The 20,050-nt window shown below is 37.0% G+C and overlaps 1 protein-coding gene across 2 annotated transcripts in view; it reads left to right on the forward strand.

Moving 5' to 3' along the window:
• LOC127864763 (uncharacterized) overlaps nt 1-20,050 on the forward strand; it is a 146,439-nt gene that overhangs the window by 41,188 nt on the left and 85,201 nt on the right. For both annotated transcript variants that reach the window (XM_052404623.1, XM_052404625.1), the window contains exons 15-20: nt 8,033-8,208; nt 8,475-8,603; nt 9,822-9,988; nt 10,719-10,838; nt 14,219-14,375; nt 16,701-16,899. In XM_052404623.1, coding sequence (XP_052260583.1) covers nt 8,033-8,208; nt 8,475-8,603; nt 9,822-9,988; nt 10,719-10,838; nt 14,219-14,375; nt 16,701-16,899 — 948 coding nt within the window. The remainder of the gene's footprint in view (nt 1-8,032; nt 8,209-8,474; nt 8,604-9,821; nt 9,989-10,718; nt 10,839-14,218; nt 14,376-16,700; nt 16,900-20,050) is intronic.

The raw sequence follows: 20,050 nt of genomic DNA on the forward strand, positions 1-20,050 counted from the left end.
GATTTTTTTTTAGTTTGATATTTAATAGCACATTTTATGAAGCTACATTGCCCTAGTACTGCTCTTATATTGTTTAACAAAAATAATGGTTCAAATATATTTATATATCTAAAAATTAATAAGAAGAAACATGATAATGATATAATTTATGTAAGTCCTTAAAAGTTATCAATTTTATCTGAACCATTTGGTAAAGAATACAAAAAAAGCTAAGAGACAGCAATTAAAAAGTAGGGAAAAATCTTAAATCCATATCACTTATGAACGGAAGTCTTGTTGTAACATCGTATTTAATTTTTGGCACTATTTTCAGTGTTTCACTTGACCTTTCATTGTTATTACAACACAGATGCTTCTCAATGTATTTGAACTGTAATGAAACCTGCTGAAAACCACATATAACCAGTAACCTGAGTGGCTTCAGATTTTCTAAGCCATTTACAGACAACTTGAAGCTGGCCAAGTTTAAGTCTGAATGGCATTGACCTGTGATGATCACAAGTGCCTGGGAATGCCGCAACTTTCATTCATGAATCCACTGTCTGTTGACATTTTTCCAAGCGAAAATGTTGCATTTGGCAGGTGGTCGGAAGTAAGCCTGTTTTATCAGACCGTCTGGCTTTCTAAACTGCAGGAGGGGGGGGGGGGGGGGGTGATATTGCTGGTGGTGGGGAATAGGAGGGGGTCTTATTAAACCTGCATGTAGGTATTATCTACATGTGGAATTTGGAATTTTGATGTAAATTTTTTCAACTGGGTATTTATCGTCCAATTTCTGTGAACATCTGCTTTTTCACAGAAAACAATATTTTAAAATAGCACATATATGAGACTTTGCTTTACAAAAATTTCAGCCATTTTTTCAACATCACTTTTCTGTCTAATTAGATGATTGTCTAAATTTTCTAAATTTCTGTCGATACTTCATAAAGATTGTAATTATTGTTGCTTTTTTGTATGCCCCCAAACCCAGACACGCATACAGGCAGCTCAAGACCTCGCACAAATAGAGGTATTAGCGTATAACATTAAAAAATAAGATCAATGAAAATAGCATTTATGATAAAAACTTTGTCCCAGTTTTCAATGACACTGACAAGGAGTGGGACCGCAAGCTTGGAACCACATACATCTGGTGGTGTAAAATGTCTGTGAGGGCAATATTTTCGAAAAAGGGGAGGTCAATGCCTGGTAAACAGATTTTTTTCAAAAGAGAATTTTATAGTGGACACGTAGGATGGATTTAAAGTATTAATTAAATGTATCAATTTCTGTATGTTCCTTTTTTGTTAATCCCCCTCCCCCTGCCTTCCCCATGATTTCTTATGAACCTTATAACATGATAACTGATGTTAATTCTGCACGCAAGTATCTAGTGGGCCCTCTTAGCATGTTTGTTACTAACAGAATATAAATACCAATATAAAACTGTGGGCTATAGGTTTATTTATTCCTATTCTGTCAGATGGACAAATTTGAGAATATTCCAGTTACAAATAATAGCAAATATGTAAAAGATTGGATCACATAATCATATTGACATGTGCCTGATAAACAACATTATATAAATTACAACATGTACATAAACTGGAACAAGAGTTATGAAATACAAGAGCTGTCACCATAGGATGACATATGCCTCCGAAAAACCCTTTTTCGAAACCTAAACGCAGATTTCGATACCTAAACACATACCCTAAGTTCAAGTTCAAGGTCAAAGTGGTCAAAGTTTGTGTGCGTATGGAAAGGCCTTTTCCATATACACATGCATACCAAATATGAAGGTTACATCTGAAGCGACACAGAAGTTATGAGCATTTTTGGAAACCTAAACGCAAAGTGTGACAGACAGACAGACAGACAGGCGGACGGTAATGCGATCACTATATGCCCACCTTCAGGGACATAATGAGTCTAGCTCTGGAAAATCAGGGCTTAATGAATGTGTGTAAAATATTGTCCCAGATTAGCCTGTGATGTCCTCATATGGTAATCAAGAACAACACATTCGGCTTTTATGGTATTTTTCATTTAAAGGAAGCGTCTAATTGGAGAAAATTTTGTTTAGGCGGAAAGTGTCATCCCTGATTAGCTTGTGCGAATTGCACAGGCTAATCTGTGACAAATCTCCATGCACATGCCTTAAATACGTATCTAAGTGGTAAAGGGGTAAATACGTATCTTAGTGGTAAAGGGGTAAATACGTATCTAAGTGGTAAAGAGTTATGCCCTGTTTCCCTAGAGGGAGGATCAAATATATAACACCAATGCTTGGCTCTGTCCATAAAAGACCAAATTATATTCAGACTCCATTCAATTTGTCAGGAATGCAGGCCATACATAATAATTTAAAAATATGTAATGCCTTATTACTCAACAATTTATTGCAATTGTAGTTCTGCTATGCAATGTATGATTTACTAATATATACAATTATGTATTATATTATGCTAGAAGGACAATAATGTCAAATAGAGGTACCATATTATTGTCATTTATTGCGATTTTATTTCCTCTGTAAAATATTCGCACAGTCCTGTTGTCTCTAGACAAATCCTTATTTCCATTACAGAGTTTATTAACCCTTTACCACTTAAAGACGTATTATGACGCATTTGTAGTCCCTGAGAAAGTTACATTCAATTAAATTCCTTTCTTGCTAAATTCAAGGTTTAAAGGCTTCATTTCCAACCCTTAGTTACTGATGAGCAGCAAACAGCATAAAACCTGAACAGACTGCGAGTTACTCGCAGGCTGTTCTGGTTTTATACTGGTTGCATAAGCCATTTTCACTTTGCTTCTTATGGGGGAAAGGGTAAATGTCATGGTCCAAAGTAAACTTGTTATAAAATGTATTATAAAAGGATGCATGCAAAGAATGTAATAACTGCAAATTAAGTGTGCAATTGACATGACGCCGCCTGTCAATCAAATCCTTATCTAAGAATTGATCTACCAATCAGTGATCAATTAATTGGGCACGTGAGTTAGCAACGAACTGTCGGCCATTTTCTAGACAAGCTATGTCTAGGTTCACTTTTAACAAGTTTTTTTTTTTTTCCTCTTAAAAAACGTAGATTAAAAATGTTAAAACGGTGTCAATAGGGATTATGTAACTCGGACAATCGATATCCTGACAGATTAGTTGGTGGCATTGAATTTATATTGTTTCCAAAACCGAAAAGAGATCTTGAAAAGTGTAAGAGATGGATAAATGCAAGCGGTCGTCCCCACGAACAACTGAACGTCAAGACTGTCAAAGACAATAACAATGTCTATTATCGAATATACTATTTAAATAGTTTTTGTTATCGATCTGATCATCACATAATAGTTAATGTTTTTAATAGTTTTGTCAGTTACTAGGTGATTACTAAAAGCAAGGTTCATCTGCATTACTGTAAGAAAATTAAAACCCAGCTTGAAGCCTTATTCATGCTGTGTTTTATAACTCTGATAGTAATGCACTTTATTGTCATAATACATGTTATTAGAAGGTGACATGTCATATCTTATCTTATTAACAGTATCTACACATGTGCAGACATGTGGTGTCACCAATGAAGGCTTGTAATCCACACTTGGAGATCGAATGCCTAGTTCTAATTTTTTGCAACGAGTTTCGTTTATGTTATTCGAAAAAAAGGAAATGAAATATGGTAAACGGTGTAAATAGGGATTATGTAACTCTGACATTCAGTATCCAGAAAGATTTCCAACGCGGAAATGCGGTCTTGACAAGAGCGAATGGAAGCATCAATGTGTAGAATTACTGAGAACATTAATTTATTTAAAAAAATGGAAATGTCATATAAGCAATAACTAAGCATTATAAAGTATGAATTATATCACGTGTGCATGTAAAATAATAGAGAATATTGGTACCCACTTTGCGTAACTTAACGAAATCCCCGTTATAAATCGAGTTTTTGTGTGTGTCAGAAAACCATGTTATGTTACTTTTTTAATAAAAACGTATCAATAAATGCCATTGTATAAGAGTTATTATTACTGATATAAGCAATAAATGCGGTAACTTGGGTGAAGTCGGTACCTGCGCGTGCGTCTGAAACTGGTTGCTTTATTAAGTAGCCTGACTGAATTTTCGCTAATTTATATCAGACTATGACCAAACTGATTGTGTTGTTTTGCACTTTCAATTATAGTGATTGATAAATGTCCAATAAGCAATGTTTAATAGTATTAATATCACTTTTATACGTAATAACATGTGGGATTCAGGTACTCACTTGCCGTCAGAAAGCGCGTGAAACTTCACCGAAATCCCAGTTATAAAGCGATATTTCGTGTCAAATAAACGAGGGAAAATGTTTCGTGAATATTTTCGTAAATAACATGTGTAATTACCGGTGTAGAAGTGTTAATTTATTGCTAATACCACCATTACACGTAGTAACAGGTTCGATTTTGGTAAGCGAGCAAGCGTTTGAGAGCGTGTTTAATGTACCGAAAAATCGTTATAAATAGCTGATGTTCTCTATAAACGTATATTTTTGCATTTGCATAATAACTAAATGACACAAACCCCTTTTACAAGTGTTATATGGTGTGAAAAAGTCCATAAAAATCATCAGGAATATCGCGTAAATCTATATATGCCATCTATAGGCAAAGAAGCCATTTTGGTGTTAGCTTGTCTAGGTTTGCTACCCGCTGAGCCACGTGATTAAGTGGGCGGAGCGATGATCGTCCAGGCATCATGTCAATTTAAACAGTCACATCCACGATCAAGTCTTGACGTACGGGAAATCTGTGAAATTAAAATTGCAATTGAATAACCTATGACAATCACAAGACAGTCTTAACGCTTTACCACTTAGATACGTATTTAAAGGGCTGTGTTCAAAGATTTGATGATTTTCTCCTTTTACGTTGGTCCTAGTGTTTCAACTTACAGAGCTGTATTAATAAGCTATTAATGCTTTAAGATAAATCAGCATTTAATAGTAAATTAATCAATATTACAAAGGAAGCAGGCTACGGAATAAGAATATTAAACTATGATTTTAGTGGGTTTTTTTTAAATTCAAATTCATTACTTTTTGCTGTTCAAAATATAAGAAAGCATTTTTCAAAAATGTAAACATGTCCCTTTTATTATAAAATTAATACAAACTGTTTGATGTGCCTTTGTTAGAAACTGTGTCAGTTGATGCTTCCTTCTATCACGCCGGGACACTTTGCAGTACTTGTATGAGGCCATTATTTCTTCATCGACTCCAAGTGCCCCATATAATTACTACTTATCTACCGTCAGCCAATCAGTGCATTACTGTCGACTCTGCAATTTTTGCAGTCAGTCATGTCACGCTCATAATAAAACCCATAATCAACATAGAACTGTTTTTCATTCATTAATTTGCAGTCAACTATGTCATGTTCGTAACCAAATGAGCATCACCCTGAAAATGTTTTCCATTGATTATTTTTTCTGACTAATAATGCTGACATTGAATTTCTATTTCCGGTCCCGCCACAGATTTTCTGCCTTTCTTCCTTCACATATAAATTGCTAAAACAGGATTTCTGTTGACATTTAATAGCATTTGCAGCAGTGTTTTGTTTATGAAAGGTGGCAGCTAGTTTGTTATATGTGGTTCCACATGTCCTGTGGTATACAGCAGATTTATGAATGGCATTCCATGTTAAATTTGTAAAAAAAACAGCTGATTAATTAAAAATGGCTCCTATCACAAGAAGTTAAGGTCATTTAACATAAGTTAATTATGAAAGTTTACAGGTTTTTTTTAATCAATACAAGTGTGCAGCTTCAAAAGAAATAAAGCAGGCTGCAATGAGTTTAAGGTATGCATTTTTATAACTCATTTCACCCTATTTCAAGAATGAAATCACCCTATTTTTCAAAATCAATGGGTGTAAACCCTATTTCCCAAATAATAATCTGGGGCACTGGTAGAACTATTTTTTAAATTTGGAAAATGGGGCTTAATGAATGTTGGTAATGTTTCTTCCCAGATTAGCCTGTGCAGTTAACACAGGCTTATTAGGGAGGATACCTTCAGCCTTGGCTGGATTTTGGTTGAGAAGAGACTACTTTTACACAATAAATTCCATTAAAGCAGAAAGTGTAATACTATAGTAGCCTGTGTGGACTGCACTGGCTAATCTGGGATGACACTTTATACACATGCATTAAGCCCTGATTTCTTAGAGCAAGGCTGACTTTGATTTATAATTTACGTATTAAATTAGTTCACATCTGAGGAAAAGACTACCATTAGATAATGAAACAAAATTAAGCCTTGCAGTTTGATTCTTACGCCAATGAACAATCTGTATTTAAGTGCTTCATTCTTTAAAATAATTTGCATCTTCCGCCACAGGCGGAAGGATATAGCTTTTGTGTTTTCCCTCCGGCCGTCAGTCTGTCCGTCTGTCACACATTTTTCAGGTGTATATCTAAGAAACTATTATGAGATTTTAAAATGAAACGTCATAAGTGTATAAATATCAATTAGGAGATGTACCATGCATAAAAACTATAATCCAACACTTTCTTAAATACAAGTTATTGCCCTTAGTTATTTTTATATGATGTAACTTTTCAGGGCCATATGTCAGATACTATACAAGATGTCAATATGAAACTTCATGGGTGTATATCAACTTAAAGAAGAATTTAAATGTATAAAAATCAATAACTATACACTTTGTAATTTTACAGTTATTGCTCTGTCCACATGTGGGTCTGTAAAAAAGAAAATCAGGCTTATATTGCCTGCTGTATTTTGTGCTGCACCAATCAATAAAGAAAATGTATTCAGTGGGTGATATCAATGCAACAAAATTGCTTGCATTCTCTAGCTTTTGTAACACTAGTTCACATACAGCATTGTCATAATTAATTTTGGTTTTTGAAAATGCCTGAAAATAAATTCCTTACAAAAATGCATATGTTGCTTGTGACGACGAGCCCACATATTCTGCACATGCATTTGTTGCAAATGGGGCATGGAAACATGCGCTCCTTAGTGTTTCCTTCAAAATGTGCTAATATGCATGGCTTTACATCCGTTTCATCATTTATCATTGTTTTATTACCCATGTGATAGACTGCTTCCCAGACTGCCATGCAGTTTTCTATTGGAGACTTAACAGTGAGAATTCTGTATAATTCGAACATAAAAAAATAGACCACTTGTGTATTTAACCATTTCAGGCATGTGCCCACAACCATGTTAAAATGAGAGTAAATTTGCTTTAATATTAAGATTATATAAATGAAGTAATAGCAAATTTTTTATTGATAACAATACTTTAGATCATGTCAAAAAAGTATTCAAGTTGTGCTTGTTTGTGTTTTTTGTCATATTTATGCATACCGGGTACCTAATATGATATATGAGACTTACAACTCCAACATTTGAGGAATTTCAAGCAAACTTTCAAAGAGTTGAGAGTTGCTGTTAACTAAGTCCCCAGCTCATGTTATCGTTGTATCTAGATGACGATGGTTGGGTTTTCATGCTTTTGTTGCTTTATATTTAAGTCTTTCAGCGCTGGAACCAAATTTTGAAGGCCTTTGCAAACAGTTTGGATCCAGATGAGACGCCACAGAACGTGGCGTCTCATCAGGATCCAAACTGTTTGCTATTCTGATTGAATTTTTTTTTCAAATCGAAGAAAATGCTAATTTGAGAAATTCAGCAGACGACATTTTAGCAGACGACAGATTTCCCAGCATGCAAAGGGTTAAGTCCCATTCTGGGAAAACTGGGCTAAATGCATGTGAGTGAAGTTTCGTCCCAGATGAGCGCTACACAGGCTAGTGCAGTCCACACAGGCTAGTGCAGTCCACACAGGCTAATGCAGTTCACACAGGTTAATCAGGAACAGAATTTTCAGCCTAGAAAAGTGTCGTCCTTGATTATCCTGTGTGGACTGAACAGGCTAATCTGGGACAACAACTTATGCACATGTATTAGGCCCAGTTTTCCCACCACTAGGGTCATTTAACACATTTTGGTATTCAACATTGTCATGGTTTCAGGTCTGAAGGCCTCCGAGGTGTTTCTGGAGAAGTTGAAGTGTCGCAAGTGTGGTTACCAAGGTTACTACGAGCAACAGTACCAGGACCACATCGCCACTCACACGGAGGACATTCTGAAATGCAAATGCTGCAAGTTTGTCACCTTCGAAAAAGACGATCTCATAGTGCATTTTAAGGTAGGCCAGATTTGTAATGGTGGCCCAGGCATGGGTTTAAGATAATTTTCCCCCTGCTAATAGAAGATGATGATTATTTTTGGTTATTGAAATTCACTCTTGCCCCCTGTCAGTAGGCAACTTACTTGTTCCCAGGGCATTTACATTATTTGCCAGAAAATCCATTACCAATAGTTTCAAATCTAGGCGCAAGTTGTAGTATAATACCTTAATTTCAATGCAATAATTAAACCATCATAGCAACTGTTTGATTTATGATATTTCAGAAGAACCATCCCCGTTGCATCTGCAGTTACTGTAACTACATGTCTGACCAGGCCTACATTATCAAGAGACACACCATGAGGCACACGCAGGAGGGCTGTAAATGTGATATCTGTGGCAAAGTGTACAAGGTGAGGGTCACCTGTCAAATATGTTGCAATGTGTACCATGTAAGGGGTTGCGAAGTGTACAAGTATTCGCCAAGTGTACAGGTAAATGTTGTCATTTGTACAAGGTAAGGGTTGCGAAGTGTACAAGTAAATGTTGCAAAGTGTACAAGATAAGGATTTGTGAAGTGTACAAGTAAATGTTGCTATGTATACAAGGTAAGGGGTTGCAAAGTGTACAAGGTTAGGGGTTGCCAAGTGTACAAGGTAAGGGGTTGCCAAGTGTACAAGGTAAGGGGTTGCCAAGTGTACAAGGTAAGGGGTTGCCAAGTGTACAAGGTAAGGGGTTGCCAAGTGTACAAGGAAAGGGTCAGCTCTCAAATATGTTGCAATGTGTACCATGTGAGGGGTTGCCAAGTGTACAGGTATTTGTGAAGTGTACGGGTAAATGTTGCAATGTCTACAAGGTAAGGGCTTGGGAAGTATACAAGTATCTGTGAAGTGTAGAGGTAAATGTTGCAATGTGTACAAGGTGAGGGGTTGGGAAGTGTACAAGTATTTGTGAAGTGTACAGGTAAATGTTGCAATGTGCACAAGGTAAGGGGTTGGGAAGTGTACAAGTATTTGTGAAGTGTACAGATACATGTTGCAATGTGTACAAGGTAAGGGGTTGCAAAGTGTTACAAGTATTTAAGAAGTGCATATGTAAATGTTACAAAGTGTACAAGGTAATGGTTTGCAAAGTGTACAAGGTAATGGTTTGCAAAGTGTACAAGTAAATGCTGCATAGTGTACAAGGTAAGGTGTTGTGAAGTGTAAAGTTAAATGTTGCAAAGTGCACAAGATAAGGGGTTGCGAATTCTACAAGTACATATTGCAAAGTGTACAAGGTAAGGGGTTGCAAAGTGAACAAGTGAATGTTTCAAAGTGTTCAAGGTAAGTATGCAAAGAGAAGAAGTATACCAAATGTTAATGTATTATGTGGTTAAGTGTACATTTAAGACTTCAAAAATATTAGAGCCTCGTTGTGAGAAAACTGGGCTTAATGCATGTGCCTAAACTTTCCGTTTTAATGGAATTTTTTCTTTAAAGGAAGGCTTTTCTAAACAAAAATCATGTATAGGCCTAAAGTGTCGTCCCAGATTAGCCTTAGCTTACTGCGCAGGCTTATCATGAGATGACACTTTATGCATATGCATTAAGCTCTGTTTTCCCATAAGCCGTCTCATTGCTATTTTTCAGGACCAGTATGTTATGAAGATGCATGTGAAAATGGTGCACATGCCTGCAGACGTTCTGTACGAGTGTAACACGTGTGCCAAGAAGTTCTCCAGGAAAGCCCACTTAAAGCGACATCTGCGAATACACGAGCCAGAGAAGCCATTTAAATGTCACCTGTGCAACTACAGGTGGGCAATTCATGGTTACCTAACAATGGTTCTTTGAGATTTCTTTTAGCTGATTTCATTTTTTGTAGCGATACGTTTTTGAAATTTATCTATTAAAGTGGTTGATTGATTCAGTTTGCAAAAATGGGGCTAAAATTTGTCTGCCAGTTTATGTGGATAAAAAAACATATTTAATAAGTGCCATCTAGAAAAAAAGAGACTTCCAATAATTTTATAAAATAGTTTGTCTTCAGTTTAGAATTATGCTGATGTTGTATTTATTAGCCATGCTCTGAGAGAATGGGGCTGAATGCTTGGGAGTTAACCCTTTCAGCGCTGGAACCAAATTTTAAAGACCTTTGCAAACAGTTTGGATCCAGAGGAGATGCCACAGAACGTGGCGTCTCATCAGGATCCAAACTGTTTGCTATTCTGATCTTTGAAAAAAATCTAAGAAAATGCTTATTTTAGAAATTCAGCAGACGACATTTTAACAGACTACAAATTTCCCAGCATGCAAAGGGTTAAGAGTCATCACAATCAGGGGCAACACTTTCTACACTAATGGTGTTTTTCTTGCTTAAAGGAAGTCTCTTTATAGCGCAAATCCAATTTAGGCAGAAAGTGTCGTCCCTGATTAGCCTGTGTGGACTGCAAAGGCTAATCTGGGATGACACTTTACGCACATGCAGTAAGCCCTGTTTTCTCAGAGCTACACTCATATTTCATTGAAATATTGTTCCTTATGTAGGGGTTGTGAGAAATCGGACATCACGAAGCATATGCTGATACACGAGGAGCCAAAACACGTGTGTGAGGTCTGCAGCAAGTCCTTCAGGCATCTCAAGAACAAGGAACTCCACATGAAACGGTGACAAGTAGTCCAATACAGCCAGTTATGAGTTTTCGAGTTAAAGTGGTGACAAGTAGTCCATTACAGCCAGTTATGAGTTGTCAAGTTAAAGTGGTGTCAAGTAGTCCACTATAGCCAGTAATGAGTTGTCGAGTTAAAGTGGTGACAAATATTCCGTTACAGCCAGTTGATAGTTGTAGAGTTAGTGTGGTGACAAGTAGTCCATTACAACCAGTTTTGAGTTGTCGATTTAAAGTGGTGTCAAGTAGTCCATTATAGCCAGTTATGAGTTGTCGAGTTAAAATGGTGACAAGTAGTCCATTACAGTCAGTAATGAGTTGTCGAGTTAAAGTGGTGACAAGTAGTCCATTACAGCCAATTATGAGTTGTCAAGTTCAAGTGGTGTCAAGTAGTCCATTATAGCCAGTTATGAGTTGTCGAGTTAAAGTGGTGTCAAGTAGTCCACTATAGCAAGTTATGAGTTGGTGAGGTAAAGTGAAGACAAGTTTTCCATAATAGCCAGTTATGAATTGTCAAGTTAAAGTGGTGACAAGTTGTCTGTTACAGCCAGTAAAGAGTTGTTGAGTCAAAGCGGTGACAAGTAGTCCATTACATTCAGTAATGAGTTGTCGAGTTAAAGTGGTGACAAGAAGTCAGTTACAACCAGTTTTGAGTTGTCGAGTTAAAGTGGTGACAAGTAGTCCATTACAGTCAGTAATGAGTTGTCGAGTTAAAGTGGTGACAAGTAGTCCATTACAGCCAATTATGAGTTGTCGGGTTAAAGTGGTGGCAAGTAGTCCATTACAGCCAATATTGAGTTTTCGAGTTAAAGTGGTGACAATAGTCCATTACAGCCAATTATGAGTTGTCGAGTTAAAGTAGTCTATTATAGCCAGTTATGAGTTGTCGAGTTAAAGTGGTGTCAAGTAGTCCATTACAGCCAGTTATGAGTTTTCGAGTTAAAGTGGTGTCAAGTAGTCCATTACTGCCAGTAAAGAGTTGTTGAGTCAAAGTGGTGGCAAGTTGTCAATTATAGCCAGTTATGAGTTGTCGAGTTAAAGTGGTGACAAGTAGTCCATTGCAGCCAATTATGAGTTGTCGAGTTAAAGTGGTGGCAAGTTGTCAATTATAGCCAGTTATGAGTTGTCGAGTTAAAGTGGTGTCAAGTAGTCCATTACAGCAAGTTATGAGATGTCAAGTTAAAGTGGTGACAAGTTGTCTGTTACAGCCAGTAAAGAGTTGTTGAGTCAAAGTGGTGACAAGTAGTCCATTATAGCCAGTTATGAGTTGTTGAGTGAAAGTGGTGACAAGTAGTCCATTACAGCCGGTTATGAGTTGTTGAGTCAATGTGGTGACAAGTAGTCCGTTTCAGCCAGTTATGAGTTTTCGACTTAAAGTGGTGACAAGTATTCCATTACGGCCAGTTAAAGTGGTGACAAGTAGTCCATTTAAGCCAGTAAAGAGTTGTGGAGTAAAAGCGGTGACAAGTAGTCCATTACTGCCAGTAATGAGTTGTTGAGTGGTGACAAGTATTCTGCTACAGCCAGTTATGAGTTTTGGAGTTGAAGTGGTGACAAGTAGTCTGTTACAGCCAGTTTTGAGTTGTCGAGTTAAAGTGGTGACAAGTAGTCCATTACAGCCAGTTATTAGTTGTCGAGTTAAAGTGATGACAAATAGTCCATTACAGCCAGTTTTGAGTTGTCGAGTTAAAGTGGTGACAAGTAGTCCATGACAGCCTGTTAATGAGTTGTCAAGTTAAAGTGGTGACAAAAAGTCCCTTACAGCCAGTTATGAGTTGTTATGTTAAAGTGGTGAAAAATTGCTTGACGTTTATGTTTCCACTGCTTTAAAGTTCTTTTCAGTTGCCTTAAAAAGTGAAAGTCACATATCATCACAGTTTACATGAAAGTGTTTGCAATTAATTTGTATCCTCGTTCTGGAGAAATGGGTTAAATGTATGTGCATAAAGTTTTGTCCCAGATTAGCCAGTGTAGTCTGCTCAGGCTAATCAGAGAAAAAAACACTTTCCGCTTTTATGGTGTGTTTTTTTCAGGAATTATCTTCCAAATGAAAATCCAGTCTAGGCAGAAAGTGTTGTGCCTGATAAGCATGTACAGCATGCACAGGCTAATCTGGGTAACACTTCACAATTGCATGCATTAAGCCCAGTTTTCCTAAAGCAAGGTTCATATAATAATTATATTGCAGTAGCAGGTTAGTCTGCTGTAATTCCACATGTACAGTTTACTTAACACAGTGTATATTCCATTTTTCTACCAAGGAATTTTGAACATGGAAAGCAGATTTGGTCAAAGCATTGTTATGTTTATTATGTTGTATGGAGCTTCAGGTGATTTTTTCAGTTTTTTCAAAGATTTTGTAGTATGTGAAAAGTAAAAGTTATTAATCTTCGCAATGGTCTGGAAAATGGTTTAATTCCCCCCCTCACTGGAAGAAAAGCAATAATCCATGCTGAAAAATAATTTTATTTCACTTCAAATGTAAAGTGTCAATTAAAAATGTATATTCATGTCCTGGGAACTGACAACAGATAATCGGGTCAAATTGATTCAAGCCTTGTTTTTGAATTTTTCATGATTTTCAAAGTTCTTAAAGTTGAGCTTGTGATTCCGAGTATCTTTTCTTCATACATTCTTGCCTGTAATTGTAGATACAGCTATATGCGCTTAAACTACCACCTGTCTAAGGCCATAGACTGTGTATGCTTTATAAGTGGTGAAAACAGCTACTGAGTTTAATATATATTTATTTAATGTTTTCAATATTGCATTAAATTAATTAGATTCTAGTATTGGTGTCATCTTGTTGTCATCTTCTCTTTAAACATTTGTAAGCATTTTTTGCCTGTTGTTTCTCTGGTGGCGGTTCCCCTTAAATTTTAGCAAATTACAACTTAACAAGTTTTTGTTCAACCATTATTGAATTTAGGAAAAGTGTTAGATGGCATTAACAGAAGCTGATATATTTTTATGTTAATGTATATATTATTGTCAGTATAACTTCTCTTATCGTTCTTGAAGTTTGCCCCATCTAACTTATAATATTCTAGTGAAGTTTGCCCCATCTACCTGGAAATATTCTATTGAAGTTTGCCCCATCTTACTGGAAATGTTCTACTGAAGTTTGCACCATCTAACTGGAATACTTTTAGTGAAGTTTGTCCCATCTAACCGGAAATGTTCGATTGAAGTTTACCCCATCTTACTGGAAATATTCTAGTGAAGTTTGCTCCATCTAACTGGATATGTTCTAGTGTCAGGTGACATACATGTATTGGCAGACTTTCACAAACACATTTGATAATTATATAAAGATACAAAGACTGCAGCAATTAATTGCATAGATGTAACCTTTCCTATTGTCATGTTTGTTTCCAGGCATTCTGGTCAGAGAGATTACAAATGTGGTGTCTGCGATTTTTACGGGTATACGTTCACAGATATACGTAAACACATAGAACGGAAACACACGAACACCAGAGCACAAGTCTGTGATAAATGCGGAGGCATGTTCCAAACAGAGGAGCAATATAGGGTATGTTGATATAAAATAGTTTAATAGTTTCAATGCAAAACCATGAAACATTCCAAAACTTGCAACGCAGAACCATTAAACTCTTTAGTAGTTTCAATGCAAAACCATGAAACATTTCAATAGTTGGAATGCAGTTCTATGAGACCGTTAAAGAGTTGCAAGACAGATGCAGTACCAGAAAACATTTCATTTGTAATTCACTACTGTAAATCATTTCAATAGTTTCCGTACCTTGAAACATTATGAAATTAGCAATACAATACAGTGAAACATACCAATATTTGCAATGCAATACTGTGAAAAATGTCAATATTTGCAATGCAGTACCTTGAAACATATCAATATTTGCAATGCAGTACCTTGAAACATTCCCATAGTTGCAAGGCAGTAATAGTGTTGTTGTTGTTTTTAGCTCACCTGAGCACAACGTGGTCATGGTGAGCTTTTCTGATCGCCTTTTGTCCGTGGTGGGTCGTGCGTCGTCAACATTTGCCTTGTGAACACTCTAGAGGCCACATTTATTGTCCGATCTTCATGAAATTTGGTCAGAACATTGGTCTCAATGATATCTTGGATGAGTTGGAAAATGGTTACGTTTCCTTTAAAAACATGGCTGCCAAGGGGCGGGGCATTTTTCTTATATGGCTATAGTAAAATCTTTTGAACACTCTAGAGGCCACATTTATTGTCTGATCTTCATGGAAGTTGGTCAGAAGATTCATCCCAATAATATCTTGGACGAGTTCGAAAATGATGCCGGTTGGTTGAAAAACATGGCGGCCAGGGGGCAGGGCATTTTTCCTACTATGGCTATAGTAAAACCTTGTTAACACTCTAGAGGCCACATTTATTTTCCGATCTTCATGAAACTTGCTCAGAAGATTCACCCCAATTATATCTTGGATGAGTTCAAAAATGGTAACCTTTGCTTGAAAAACATGGCTGCCAAGGGGTGGGCATATTTCCTAATATGGCTATATATCATGCTTTAGTAAAACCTTGTTAACACTCTAGAGGCCACATTTATTTTCCGATCATCATGAAACTTGGTCAGAAGATTCACCCCAATAATATCTTGAATGAGTTCAAAAATGGTAACCTTTGCTTAAAAAACATGGCTGCCAAGGGGCGGGGCATTTTTCTTTATATGACTATATATGACTATAGTAAAATCTCGTTAACACTCTAGAGGCCACATTTATTGTCCGATCTTCATGAAACTTGGTCAGAAGATTCATCCTAATAATATCTTGGACGAGTTCCAAAATGATGCCGGTTGGTTGAAAAACATGGCCACCAGGGGGGCAGGGCATTTTTTCTTATATGGCTATAGTAAAACCTTGTTAACACTCTAGAGGCCACAATCTTCATGAAAATTGGTCAGAAGATTCATCCTGATAATATCTTGGACAAGTTCAAAAATGATGCCGGTTGGTTGAAAAACATGGCTGCCAGGGGGCGTGGCATTTTTCCTTATTTGGCTATAGTAAAACCTTGTTAACACTCTAGAGGCCACATTTATTTTCCGATCTTCATGAAACTTGGTCAGAAGATTTGTCCCCATAATCTCTTGTTATCTCAGGTGAGCGACTTTGGGCCTTTCAGGCCCTCTTGTTTTTTCATGGAGTTGAGTTCATTTGGGTATATAAATATATCTGATTACTTGAATGACCATGATCTGACCATTTTACTTATGATTGAAAAATTACAGTCTTTATCGTAAAATATGTAGACTTCACTTAACCCTTTACCACTTAGATACAGTCCACTCTCGTTATCTCGAAGTCGGCGGGAGAAAGAAAAAATATCGAGATAACAAGAGTTCGAGATATCCGATTAGGCGTTTTCAAAGACAAAAATGAGAAGCAAAGTAAAAATGGCTATGTGCAAACAGCATTAAACCAGAACAGCCTGCGAGCAACTCGCAGTCTGGTCAGGTTTTATGCTGTTTGCTGCTCATCAGTATCTAATGTTTGGAGATGAAGCCATAAAAACTTGAATCTAGAAGGACAGGTCTTTAATTAAATATAACTTTCCAAGGGACTACAAATGCATGAAAAGATGTATCTAACTCTTTCAGTGCGGGAACCGAATTTTGAAGGCCTTTGCAAACAGTTTGGATCCAGATGAGACGCCACAGAACGTGGCGTCTCATCAGGATCCAAACTGTTTGCTATTCTGATAGTATTCTTTGAAAAAAATCGAAGAAAATGCTAATTTTAGAAATTCTGCAGACGACATTTTAGCAGACGACAAATTTCCCAGCATGCAAAGAAGTATCTAAGTAGTGAAGGCCTACACAGATCCATTTTGTGCATATTTTAGGAGCACAAGGCACAGCAGTGCGAGGTGATGATGATTGAGCAGGCGTTGGCGATAGCAACCACCAATGGTGGCACAACACAGGCCACGATTCAGATCCCTTGCAACCTGACTCTGGACTCTGTGATTCACATCGATGGTCAGAACAACGTGGAAATGGGTCAGGACGGAGTATTGAACGATTGCTCTGCAAACATGTCAGGTAGGATAAGTTTAAACCTATTTACGTTAGCTCGATGGCATCAAAAGCCAAAGGCTGATTTCAGCGCCCTTGAGTCAGTTTCCTCGGTTGAACCGATACTAGGTGATTTTGGGAGAGATGCAAAGAATGTTGCCACAGTGGGGATCCAACTTTTCACCTCATGTAGGATTGGAGTACATAGTGAAAGATGAGCAAATCTTTAATACTGAATAGATCGGAGTCTTGCTCTGGGATAACAGGGCTTAATGCATTAGCGTTAAGAGTCATCAAAGATTGTCTGGATTTTTGTTAAAAAGAGACTTCCTTAAAACAAAAAAATACCATAAAAGCGGAGAGTGTTGTCCCTGATTAGCCTGTGCAGACTGCGCAGACTAATCTGGGACAACACTTTTTGCTCATGCCCTAATTCCTCAGAACACGGCTTATAGTGTTTTTGATATTCAATACGCTTAGGTTACAGCATTATAGCTGACAAACATGTCTTGAATGACTGGATTACATAGGGGTAGATGTGTTGACTTTAAATATAGAGTAGGCAGGGATGATGATTATTGCTACTTTCTACAAAAACAGTGACAGATTTGTTGTCCCTGAATGCTGAACAGATTGTGTATTTGGTATTGAATAAGATAGCTGGACAATTCAATAGCTGCACAAATGTACTTGTTTGATACCTGTGTCAGGTATGCCAGTACCAAAGCCTGAGCCAACTGGTACACATTGGCATAAAACACCATATTAGAAATATTGCATATTGTGTGTTAAATTTAAATTTTTCTTCAGAAGATTTTTAGCCATGTATGCAATTTTTGTGCATGTCTTGTATTATACCCAACTCACTTCTGTATTGACATACTTAATGTTGAATATTTGAACATGACGCTGAAGTATGAGCTCTCTTTATATTACTTGCTAGTTGTTCGCTGAAGTATGAGCTCTCTTTATAATACTTGCTACTTTTTCACAATCATCACATGATTTACACTCTTCAAACACTGCATAATCAAGTACATCATAGCAAAGTATTTTGCCCCAGTTACCTACCAAAACACTTTGGTAGGTTTAAAGAGTGAACTGTGTTTGCCACACAGGCTGATCTGTGATTACACTTTCAGCCCAAACTGGAATTTCTATAAGAAGAGACTTCCTTTCAGCAAAAAATATCATACAATGGAAAGTGTCATCCCTGATTGGGCGGTGAGGGCTGCACATGCTTATCTGGGAAGACACTAAATTCACATTCATTTTACTTGAGAGTGGTTCAGATTTACAGGCCTTTCTGTGAGTTATATTTTTCTGCTTAATTGAGGACAAGTATTCTTCTACACTCTTCATGAATATATTCTTTGTTTTAAATCATATTTTGATTAAGGATGTTTATTTTCAACATATAGGATGCTCTTTGAAAAGGGGGTTTAATGCATGTGCGTAAAGTGCCATCCCAGATTAGCTTGTGCAGTCCGCACAGGCTAATCAGGGCAGACGCTTTCCACTTTTATGATATTTTTCATTTCAAGAAAGTCTTCTTAGCAAAGTTCAAGCTTTTGTGAAAAGTGTCGTCTCTGATGAGCCTGTGCAGACTGCACAGGCTAATCTGAGATGGCACTTTACGCACATGCATTAAACCTCCTTTTCACAGAGCACGGCCCATATTTATTGTGTGTTTTCTTCCAATACCACGAAAAACTCATTGTTTCAGCTTGAGTTGTCACCCTTTCACTGTAAATGAGGAGATTTGAATGACAAAGACACTGTACCATTTCATGAATGGCCCAGTGGTGGTTTACTGACACATTTACCTCAAGTCCCTCCAGCCTCACAGTGTTTTTTTCTAATCTAGCATGTGTGTTGCATTTGGGAGGCCTTATTATGCTTAGGAGATATTATTGGAAAATTCTGTCTCTACGCGGTAGTGCTGTAAATGCAGTAAAGTTGTAGACCTAGATAGAACAGTTTGTTTCTCCTCTAAATGAAGATAATTGACTGATGATTACATAAGCCTCTGGTATGGCAATTGCAGCTTTTTTCCCATAACATGATAGACGTTGACCTTCAATAGACCAGTTTGCACATCCATGAAACCTTGCATGCCCCACCTACTACATATTAGTAGGCAGCATTATGGACCACACTGATTGGAGCAACGAAACTGTGCCATTCACAAAATAGTAATTACACCGCGAGAGACACTTTGCCGGATTCACACGCTTTTGACTGTCTTGTAGCCTGCGCAGGCAGGTTCCCAGGCGTGTGACTGCCAACCTCTGCGAGTGGTTATCGACTGAGGCAAATTAAATGTTTGGTTTTCGGTAATTGAAAATTTCAGCACCGTTACTGTTAGCCAAGATAGGAATCTCTCTTGAAGTCATCGCCTAATGGCAATCCATTTGACCTAAGAACTTTTAAATGGCATAAGTGCTTCCCTATTTTCTGATGAGGTTACATGTGTTTTTCATATTACTTAACGCTGTGATGATTATGTAATGGAGACTCAGCAAGTGTTAAAGTTTAAAGTGCTGATGAGGCTTTTTTTTCGTTCTCATTTTTCATTTGGTGGGTGCCATATTTTCTTTGTTTTTTGCTTGCTTTACTACAGTTAACAGGTTGTTCTCCAAGGCATATATTTTTCAAGCTTTTTTAATTGAAATGATTCTCAGTTGTTTAATTACACCTGAAAAGTGAAAGATCTAAAATGTTAAATGCACATTTTTTTAGTTTGAGGATTTATGCATGCATGTTTATAATTTATACATGTTAAACAAAAATAAATGAGTTTATAAGAATTAATGTAGAGCTGTTATTTCTACTATCTCACAGTCTGTTCAGGTTTTATGCTGTTTGCACAAAGCAATTTTCACTTTGTTTCTGAGTGTGAAAGGATTAATTTACATATAAAGTATTTGTGATATTTGTTGCTATCTGACTTCCTGGGTTAGGCTCACACAGCCTGATGTACATTGTGTTAGTCATGCTTAAACATAGTTTCAGTTTCATAATGTTTTACAAAGAAAACCTACCATTAACACATTTTTTTCCAGTATGCTTCGATAGCTGTCCAGAATGTCTCAATAATTGTCAACTCTGTCTCAATAGTTTCCAAGTGTGTCTCAATAGTTGCCCAGTGTGTCTCAATAGTTGCCCAGTGTGTCTC

Source organism: Dreissena polymorpha, chromosome 1 (genome assembly GCF_020536995.1).
Source record: "Dreissena polymorpha isolate Duluth1 chromosome 1, UMN_Dpol_1.0, whole genome shotgun sequence".
Classification (NCBI taxonomy): domain Eukaryota; kingdom Metazoa; phylum Mollusca; class Bivalvia; order Myida; family Dreissenidae; genus Dreissena; species Dreissena polymorpha.